At 40.2% G+C, this 10,385-nt stretch overlaps 1 protein-coding gene and 1 long non-coding RNA gene across 2 annotated transcripts; one reads left to right on the plus strand and one right to left on the minus strand.

Annotated features, from left to right (window-relative positions):
* Positions 1–4,235: 4,235 nt before the first annotated feature.
* LOC117478725 lies at positions 4,236–8,898 on the plus strand. Its single transcript, XM_034125628.1, has 2 exons — positions 4,236–4,600; positions 6,116–8,898. Exon 2 carries the CDS (start codon positions 6,662–6,664, stop codon positions 7,667–7,669), a length of 1,008 nt encoding a protein of 335 aa, XP_033981519.1. The 5' UTR covers positions 4,236–4,600; positions 6,116–6,661; the 3' UTR covers positions 7,670–8,898.
* Positions 8,899–9,273: 375 nt separating this feature from the next.
* Positions 9,274–10,118, minus strand: LOC117478726. Its single transcript, XR_004555496.1, has 2 exons — positions 9,789–10,118; positions 9,274–9,340 (listed from the first exon to the last, which is right to left on the minus strand). It is a non-coding gene; the product is annotated as an uncharacterized LOC117478726 (long non-coding RNA).
* Positions 10,119–10,385: the final 267 nt, after the last annotated feature.

Here is a 10,385-nt window from a genome sequence, read left to right on the forward strand (position 1 = left end):
CTCTGGTCAACAACACACGTCACCAAGATGGCCGTCACTACTGTCTTGTCAACAAAACACACAGATGATGGATCAGTAGTGCTGGAGCTCACACACGCTTTCTCAGGAACACAGAGAGAGAGAACCGTAGCGACGAGACGCCACCTGGACCTGTGACTACCATGGATGTATAATAAGAATTGGATACAGCGTGGGAGGCGGGGCCTCATTCATTCCTATGAGAGTTGCTCATTCGCGCATGATGATAAAATGGCCCAACTTTTGCAATATGGTCTAGCTGCGGCCGCGGCAAGTACACGACACTACACGACACGCCCCCTACACGACACGCCCACCTGACACGACACTACGGTGGCTGAGAGACATTAGTGATCTCCAGTGTGCTGGGCAGTGTGGCGGCGGAAGGAGCCGAGGGCACCACCGGAGGAGAGGCGAGCGATGACAGCAGCATCACCGTGGTGCAGCTCCCCGCACAGACTGAGGGGACTTGTTACACGGAGCCCATCACCGGGGAAGCCTGCGGCGGGAGAAGGCGGTCTGCTCGGCCTGCCCTTGGCTCTGGGGTCCCTCCTTAAAAAAAGTCTCATCATACTTAATCCTAGACAGTAGCACATGGTATATATTGTACGACTTTGTCATTTTTGTAATGTTGATATGTATTCGCTCATAGCCTACTGTACCTTTCACGCAGACAATACAAGTGAATTTTGAAATGACAAATAGGTTTATGTTTCAAGTTTATTTGCATTAAAAACGTGTTTTTAAACCCTTCTGTTCAAATTTGATATTTTGTTTCTTAAAAGATTAAATCTTTAAAAACATGCTGTTTGCCATTTTTAAAGTTTGATGGAAGAAATTAAAATATAGGTCACTGACGTGGAGCTTTAGGCCTGCAATGCTTTAAAAAAAAATGTTGGTGTTGTTTCAGTTTTGAGTGAATATGGATGTTAAATTCACAAATGAGTATGAATAATCTTAAACAAGAACAGGATCTTGAGCCATGATGTTTTTAAAGTACAGAAACATTCAGAATGCATGACGATTCCTTCAAAGGTTTTGTAATAGACCCCTAGTACTTTTAATTTATAAAGTAATAACACATGTGAATGATTGAGCTCATTAGTGGCCTGACTGGCCCTCCTAATTTGGTCCTTAATGACCCCATGATGTGATTATGTATATCTTAAAACCTTTAACAACTATATTTAGATGTTCACAAATATCTACATTTATGTATAAATACATGTGTAGCAGTTAGACAAACATAATTAATAGATTATCTCATTAATACCTATTTTATATATTAAAAAAAGTTTACTAAACCACCGTTTGTTGACAAAATGATTTGGGTTGAAAGTTATACTGTTGTGTCTCAAACGGATAGACTAGGTTATTAATTTATTTGTCTAATAGTTGCTTAAAATGCTACAATAACATTTGCAATTCATTTTTAATCTGCCATGTACGGTAATGTCTCTCAGCCACCGTAGTGTCGTGTCAGGTGGGCGTGTCGTGTAGGGGGCGTGTCGTGTAGTGTCTTGTACTTGCCGCGGCCGCAGCTGGACCCTTCTCCAATATGGGGACCATCTCGCACATGCGCACTGCAGATAGGGCAGGGATTCAGATCGGGTAGTGACAGTCACCAAGCCCCCAGGAAGTGCGCCGGACTCAGATGAAAATATTCGTGCTGGCCAAACGGCGGTACTACACTTCCTTTTGGTTGCCAGGCCCGGAAACACTTTTTCCTATTGACTTACATGGGGAAAGAGTGGTCTGTAAATCGTTGGATAATTTTTTTAACTAAATAAACTACCCAGTATGAACACTTGTATAGCCCTTATTGAAAACATTCGTTGCTCAAGTTGTAAAAATGTGCTAATAACGTTATTCTGTGAGTTATTTCCCTCTGCATTATGAACGCGCATCTAACCCACGGGACCACGCCGCCCGGCACGTTCATGTTACGTGTTCAGTAGGCTACAACATGCGTTTTACCTTTACCCATGGATGCACATAAGAACGGACCCATATCGCCTTACTTCCAGCCCACGGAGCTGTAATAATGGATATATTGCACATGTTTGCTGTAATTCATCATTTGTAAAATATTATACTACATGGGCTGTATGATTAAATCTTGTACCGTACATTTTGTATTAAATAAAGTTAATATTACCGACGTAGATTAACGTCCCTGTAGCTTCTTATTGCACTAAGAAGCTTATTGCACTGTATATATATATATATATATATATATATATATGTGTATATATATATATATATATATATGTATATATATATATGTATATATATATATATATATATATATATATGCATATGTATGTATATATATATATATATGTATATATATGTATATGTATATGTATATGTATATATATATATATATATGTATATATATATATATATATACATACATACATATGCATATATATATATATATATATATACAGTGCAATAATTATTTCATGCTAAATGAAGCTCTGTTGCTTGGATATCACTAGATCCTGTTACAGCGTAATATAAAAGTACATAACGATTGATGTGTAAATTAGCATAATTACTAGCTAACCGCTAGCTGCTAACTGCCGCCTCGTTAATATCAAATCTATCATAACAAACCATTACCATGCTGTCATGAACGTGCGGTGCTGTTACGTGTACGCAAATTGACGTGCTTGATGTGAACGAGCATTTTGGGGGGCATGGTTAAAGTTGCGCATGCGCTATGAGCGCACATACGGGTACTTCTCAGGCATGCCGGGTAATCTGTGACGTTTCGCTCTCTCAAAAGTTGGGCCATTTTATCATCATGCGCGAATGAGCAACTCTCATAGGAATGAATGAGGCCCCGCCTCCCACGCTGTATCCAGTTCTTATTATACATCCATGGTAGTTAGTTACACTGGTTCCAGGTGGCGTCTCGTCGCTACGGTTCTCTCTCTCTGTGTTCCTGAAAAAGCGTGTGTGAGCTCCAGCACTACTGATCCATTATCTGTGTGTTTGGATAAACCTCCGAATGGACTGTGTGCTCTTTTTTTTTCTGGAGCGTTTACCTCGGACTATAGAGTGGCGAAGTCCCTCCCACTTACTTCCGGGGTATGGGACCTTATTCCGGAAAAGTTATGCATTGAAGTCAATGGGGAGAGAAAACTTATCTTTCGATCCCGTTTGAATTGTGCCATGAATTACATATATGATGTTTGTCAATCTTAAAAAATCATTTCCATGTCAAAAAAGTCACAGTTTGTCGTAAAACTGTTGAAATATAAGACTATGAAAAATACGTAACTAGAAAGACTACAAATCCCAGAGTCGCGTAAGTGATGTCACAATTGTTTACCTCCACCATTCAGATACCTAAGATCAGCGCAATATAGATATAATCTATCTATATGGCGCTGGCTAAGATAAGATAACTTTAACAAGATGCCTGTGTGCTTAGTACCAGGTTGTTATTATACCAGCAATGGGTCTTGCTCGTTCTTTTGCTTCCCGTCTGATGAAACGACCAGGAGTGGCTTGATCAAGTTAGCTACCTAGCTAGTAGCTAGCACGTTAGTTAGCATTACAGCCTTGTCATTTTTATTAGCCTTAACATGAAGTAACATTAAGTAACCCAAAATGTTAAACAGTAAGAGTAGTAGTCATATTTCGTGAACCCTTTGAATAGTACTGTCACCGGTGTGATCATTCTATAATACACCATTTAATTCCGGGGGAGAAATGCTAACGCTAACGTTAGCATCGGCGATCTTTTCTACTTCATGCTATCTGCACAAATGGTTGACATTAAACATTAAAACGACCAGGCAGTTCAGAGAGAATCAAAGGAAGGCAGGCTTTGCATGACATTCTTCAGGACGTGTTTCATTGTGGTGATAGTCAATCGTTTGTTGACAAGACAGTAGTGACGGCCATCTTGGTGACGTGTGTGGTTGACCAGAGATGTAGTTCATTGAGCCTTTCACACAAACAAATGTGTTACTTCACAGTTTTACGACACATTTTAATTTTTTTGACTTGCAAAATTATCTTTTAAATTGACAAACATCATATGTGTAATTCGTGGCACAATTCAAACGGGATCGAAAGATAATCTTTCTCTCTCCATTGACTTCAATGCATAACTTTTCCGAAATAAGGTCCCATGGGGCTCAACCGGAAGGGGAGGGACTTCGCCACTCTATAGAGGCTTCCTAATGACGTCACGGGATTTCGCGTCAGACATCTTGGAGTACCACTCTACTGGCGGGAGCGTTAAAAAATGGCGAAAATGAAAGACTACTACGAATCACTAAACCCGGAGGATAAGACCGTTTACAGAGAAAAATGTGCGTCGATTGGTTCGGTGGACCCTTATTTGATTCCCGTTAAGGATTACAGCACTGATATACATTCATGGCCTTCACTTTCCTACTGTGATATCGTGAACTACCTGTTTTTTTCGCCTATTCCATTGTACACCATGGAGGAAATGAAAGCGTACAAAGGACTCGAGGCATATAACCAGTTCACATCCGGGTGGATCCGCGACGTTTGCGTTGCATATCAAGGAGATGTGGCTGTAATAGCTGGAAAAGTGAGTAAATATTTCGTGATGGCCTCTTCAGCTGGCTTTTTAAATATCCCTAAAGTCCCCCAAAATAAAATGGGTGAGGCTGCTTTTATCCACTAGCTACCAAGAAATATCAGAGGCCAACTCAGTGGAAATTTTTAAACACCAGCTTTTACTTTTGTTGTACTTTATTTTATAGGGTTTTATATTGTTGCATCAATTAACTTAGTCTTGTGTCTTATTTATTTTTATTATCATACCTTTTACCTCCTCGTGTCTCTTAACCTGTTAAAATGTTATATGTTGTTGCTATGTACCTGTAAAGGTCTTAACATCTGATCTGAGGGGAATTTCTTGTGGTTTATTTTTAACTTGTGATGTGTGCCATTTTGTAAAGCACTTTGAGCTACACGTGCTTTATGAAAAGGGCTTTATAAATAAAGCTTTATTATATATTGCAATTAGGGCTGTCAGTCGATTAAAATATTTAATCGCGATTAATCGCATGATTGTCCATAGTTAATCGCGATTAATCGCAAATTAATCGCACATTTTTTATCTGTTCTAAATGTACCTTAGAGGGATATTTTTCAAGTTTTTAATACTCTTATCAACATATGAGTGGACAAATATGCTTTATATGTTTGTTTATTATCATTTGAACAATGACAAATATTCTCATGAATATTAAACACAACAACCTCTGAACATTACAAATATTCGCCTCAATTCAACCTAGAACCTCTCTCATACAATAATACAATACTGTGTGTGTGTGTGTGTGTGTGTGTGTGTGTGTGTGTGTGTGTGTGTGTGTGTGTGTGTGTGTGTGTGTGTGTGTGTGTTGGAGCTATGTGCAGCTCAAGGCATATATGCCTGTGTGTATGAGCTGTGTTGCGCGCACTATCCGTGCTGAGTGTGCTGTCTGGCTACCTGCATAAAGTCAAGTGCTCGGCGCAGTTGTCGGCGAAATGTCGCTCCTCTGTTTTCATTGAAACAGCTCCTTATATCCGTTAGCTCAGCTAGCTAGCACCAGATGCTAACAACAACATGTAAGGTGTGCTTCGCTCGCGCCACACATACACACACCCTCCCGGTCCTCCCGATGGCCAGTCCGGGCCTGCCGGTGAGCGTGGAAGTGTGGTCTGCCACAAGCGGGCAGCAGGAGCGGGGCTGTCAGCATCAGCTTGTAGATGGTATTTTAAACTCGATGCGCTCTGAAACTACGGCGGCCGAGGACAAAAAATACACATGCGTTAATCGCGTTAAAATAATTAGTGGCGTTAATTTTTTTTTGCGTTAACGCGTTATTAACGCGTTAACTTGACAGCCCTAATTGCAATATATTTAAATTACAAAAGTTGTAAACCTATTCTTGGTTGTCAGCTTCTGTTATGTGCTACCTAGCATAGGAATATGACAAGAGCTGACCACCCACTGGTTGTGTAAACAATCAGTATTTTAAAGTAAAGTTGGACCAAAATATTGGTGGTTCTAAAAAGTCAACAATCAATAATATTTTTGTATTTTATTTTTCAGGTATTGCATTCTCAGAGTATTGGGCTGCTGCCAACATGTCCGTGGGTACTGATGAAGAAGGATGGTGCAGTCATCACAGCTAACTGCAACTGCAAGGCTGGTTTGGGATCAACATGTACCCATGTTGCATCTCTCCTTTTCTACATAGAAACATCTATACGGATACGTGATGCCTAGACAGTTACCCAGGAAAAGGCGTATTGGCTTCTACCTGGATCAGTGAAGGATGTAACACCTTCCCCTGTTGCTGACATTGACTTTACTTCGGCTAAAACCCGAAGGAATCGTTTAAGCCAAGCAATTGACAGCCTTGGCGATGCAGCTAATTTAACAACAACAACAACACCACTTTTACGTCACTCGAGGGAGATTCCAAAAGCGACAGATGCTGAGCAACAGTCTTTCCTGGCATCACTGAAATCTACTGGAAGGAAGTGTGCAATATTGACAATCTCAGCTCCACACAATGCCGATTTTGTCCCAAAAGTGACTTTGTCAACATTTCCTAAGCCGCTTTCTAGTTTAAAAAGTGAGAACTGCCTAGAAATGGACCATAAAGCCCTTACAGAACATTGCCAAGGGATCAATGTAGCTATCACCAAGCCGGAGGCGGATGTAATTGAGAAGGCCACAAAAACACAGGCCAAATCCAAACTCTGGTATCGATACAGAGCTGGGCGGATTACAGCATCTCGTATGAAGGCAGCATGTTCAACAAGTGCAACTAAACCATCGCTTAGCTTGATTAAAGCTATTTGTTACCCAGAAGCCACACAATTTAAAACTGCAGCTACTGAATGGGGATGTAATCACGAGAAATCAGCACGTGAAGATTACATTACAATTATGAATCAACATGACAGTTTCATTTGCCAGGACTCTGGGCTCGTGTTATCGCCAACATTTCCATATTTAGGTGCTACTCCAGATGGTGTTGTGTCCTGCAAGTGCTGTGGTGTAGGTGTTTTGGAAATGAAATGCCCCTACTGTGTTGCTGCACCGTCAGATCATACATGTCTGGAATCACGTGATGGACAGGACAGGCTGAAGAAGACTCATGCCTATTTCTATCAAGTGCAGACCCAGTTATTTATATGTGATGTTGAATATGCTGACTTTGTTCTGTGGGTGAATGGAAAGATTCATCTTGAACGCATAACCCCAGATATTGACTTTTGGGAGAAGGTATACCCCAAAGCTCATGAATTCTTTCAGATGGTCATTCTCCTCGAGTTGAGTGGGCAATTCTTCACCAGAATTTCCAGTGCAACTACACCAGTCTCCATTACTGCACCAAAAAGGCCTCTCTGCCTGATACCAGACCCTGCTCTATGTGCCACTCTGACTCAGCCAACCAATACCCAACCACTGATACCCAAGTGGTGCCTTTGTCGTGGAGAGGAAAAGCTTCCCATGATAGGATGTGATAACACAAATTGTGAAACTACCTGGTTTCATTTTGAATGTGTTGGTATAACAGTTGCCCCCAAAGGAAGCTGGTATTGTGACAAATGTCATCAGCATGTCCCCTCTCAAAAGAAACAGAAGTACTAATCAATCTGAATGACAGTGTATATATTTATTTGATTAAACATGTTTCTTTTACATCAAATCTATATAAAGAACATGTAAGTGTAACAATCAAAAAAAGTTGTGCACACTAAAATGACACAAAGCATCATTATTTAAACTGACATTGAAAGTGCAAAACCTCAGCTCAAATATCCAAAACTCTAAACACATGTTCAGCTCTGCACCCAATTTGCAATTCAACTTTCCACTTTTTGAAAAGTAAAAGTATAACAACAGTATATTTGTGTTTCTGCACATATTTTGGAGACTTGAACAATCTTTATTTGCAGAATTCTCTATATCAAACGCCATAAAAGATGAGTGTGCTTGAGCACGATGGTGTGTAGTTGGTTTTACAAAATGTCTTGTACTATAAATGAAGTGTGTGCCATTTGGTGCAAAAGTTTGGTGTTTCTGTAGTTCTGGGTGCAGTGCTTCATTCTGCAGTAGGTGTTTTGCACTTTGTGTGTATGGTTTTGTGAATTGTGTTTAGTGTTTTGAGAAAATAAGCCCTGCTTTAAAAAAATGTGTTTTAGCATTGAAAAAAACCGTAATATGGACACAATGTTAATCTATCTCTGTTATGTGAGGTGATCTCTGCAGCTTACAGTTAAAGGAGCATGTACTTGTTTTTCACCCTTTTTCATTGGAAACCTGTAATAAATATAATACTTTGCCCTTTCAATTGTTTTTTTCAAAATGTATTTACCCAAGCTTAAATATTCTACCAGTACTATTACAGTGTGCAGTGCAGGTCTGAAACCACATTCAAGCAATTTGGGATGTGTCCAATCTGACAATAGAAAACTTGAGAGAAAAACATTAATCTTCCATGCCTGAAAACAGCTTAAATATTTTTTCAAACATTCCCCTACACAACCAAACCCCAAATCACTGCTCTGATTATCAAGACATTTAATTGACGAAGTACAACATTGACAATAATGTAATACTAATTACAATACAAACATGTCATATTTTTTAATCTGATATGGGTTGATTGGGGTGTAACAGAATGTAAAGGCTCAATCAACGGGTATTACAGTGTCACACAAATTATTCAGGATACTGTAGACGTGGATGTGTTGAATTTATAAGCCAGCTCTTGCAGGGGTTGGTTTAATCTTAATTTCATTAGTGTCAGTATAAACTGTTGAAATGTAGACAGTGAACTCTTAGCGTTCACACTGATGTGCAGTTCCACAAGATTGTATACCGTCATTAGAATAGCAAAAGTAGGAAGTCCCATGTAGAACCGCACATGGTCATCATCGCCCTTAAATGTACTCTCTGAAATGGTGGACTTTACAAGCTTTTCTTTTAAGTTAACATTTTCTGTTGTTACATTATTAATTTCAAATGACATTTTGTCAATCATTTCACCAGTCAAATCAGTCTGAGTTGCAGTGCCAGTCTCTGGTTCAATCAGTCCTTCTTCTTCCCCAGTGGCTCCCAGGACTGGTGCGGGCTCTTCTAGAGATGGTATATCAGATACCATGCTGTAGAGATCAAGTAGTGCGATGGATGACCTTTTTCTGGCGCGTTTATACCTGGCATGTGTAGCAGGCGAAGGTGCTGTAATTTTCTCGTGGCCCAATTTGACAGACGGTGCCCAGTCAGGATGATTTTTGTCAAAAAGTGCCACTGGTTTACCTGCAAATAAATCAGATTGTAGGTCAGTTATATCCTGGGTGAACTGTTAATTAATACAAATTTGACCTTTTTGACAAGCGAAGTCAGACTTTAGATATATTTAAAATGCTGGTGTCAAGACATAGGAACATGACAAATAATTGAGGAAACCAAAAGCCTCTGAAAAGGTGCCAGGGACTGTACAGCCTTTACTGTTTACATATAATCAAATGGCCAGTAGGGGGAGGAATTACTTTAAATTACAGTTAAACGAAGCACTGCAGGGGACTGACAGACTGGTGTGAAGATGACCTGAGCCAAGGGATGACTTTACTTTGTAGATACTCCACAATCTGATATGTCGATCGATGACAGACTCCAGGATTCTTATTTCCTTGTTAAGATACATGTCTTAGTACGTGGGTTATATGTTCATTTTGAATGTTTGTATGTAAAACCCGACACTTACCTGACGTGAAATGATCCCCACAAACGCGAGTATAGTTGTGGTTGGATGGTTTGAGATCCTCCCGTCCGATCCTATTGAGCCATTTTTCCCGGCGACGCTTTGAAAGTTCATGTGTTGCTTCACCCTGGTGTGTTATAACCGCCGGCAGCCTGTAAAATGACTTCGGCCCCCTGTTTCGATCACCTCTGTTGCCGCAGCCAACAATGGCACAGAAGTTAACCATTATATGTCCGGTAAAAAAACAGCGCTGACGTATTACGGTGTCTGTTTTGGTACTCCAGTATGGCCGTTGGGCTGATGTCACGTTACCCGTGACGTCATATGCAAAGCCTCTATAAGGAGCTAGCTTAGCATGCTAGCTGGAAACACGTTGGCAACTCTAGTCAGATTGAGAGTTTGATGGAGAGAAAGAAACAGTGTGTTTAACGGAGTTTGCAGGAAAAGGTGATTTAGTAAACATGAGTAAAATCCAAATGCTGCTGTCGTTGAAGAAGCAGCGACTCACTACTGAAGAGATATTTGCTCTGTTTGAAAAAACGATAGCAGAGTACGAGGAGGAGCTGTCTCGTTCAAAAGAGGAGAACAAGAGACTCCAGA

The sequence above is a fragment of the Trematomus bernacchii genome, unplaced genomic scaffold (assembly GCF_902827165.1).
Source record: "Trematomus bernacchii unplaced genomic scaffold, fTreBer1.1, whole genome shotgun sequence".
Taxonomy (NCBI): Eukaryota; Metazoa; Chordata; class Actinopteri; order Perciformes; family Nototheniidae; genus Trematomus; species Trematomus bernacchii.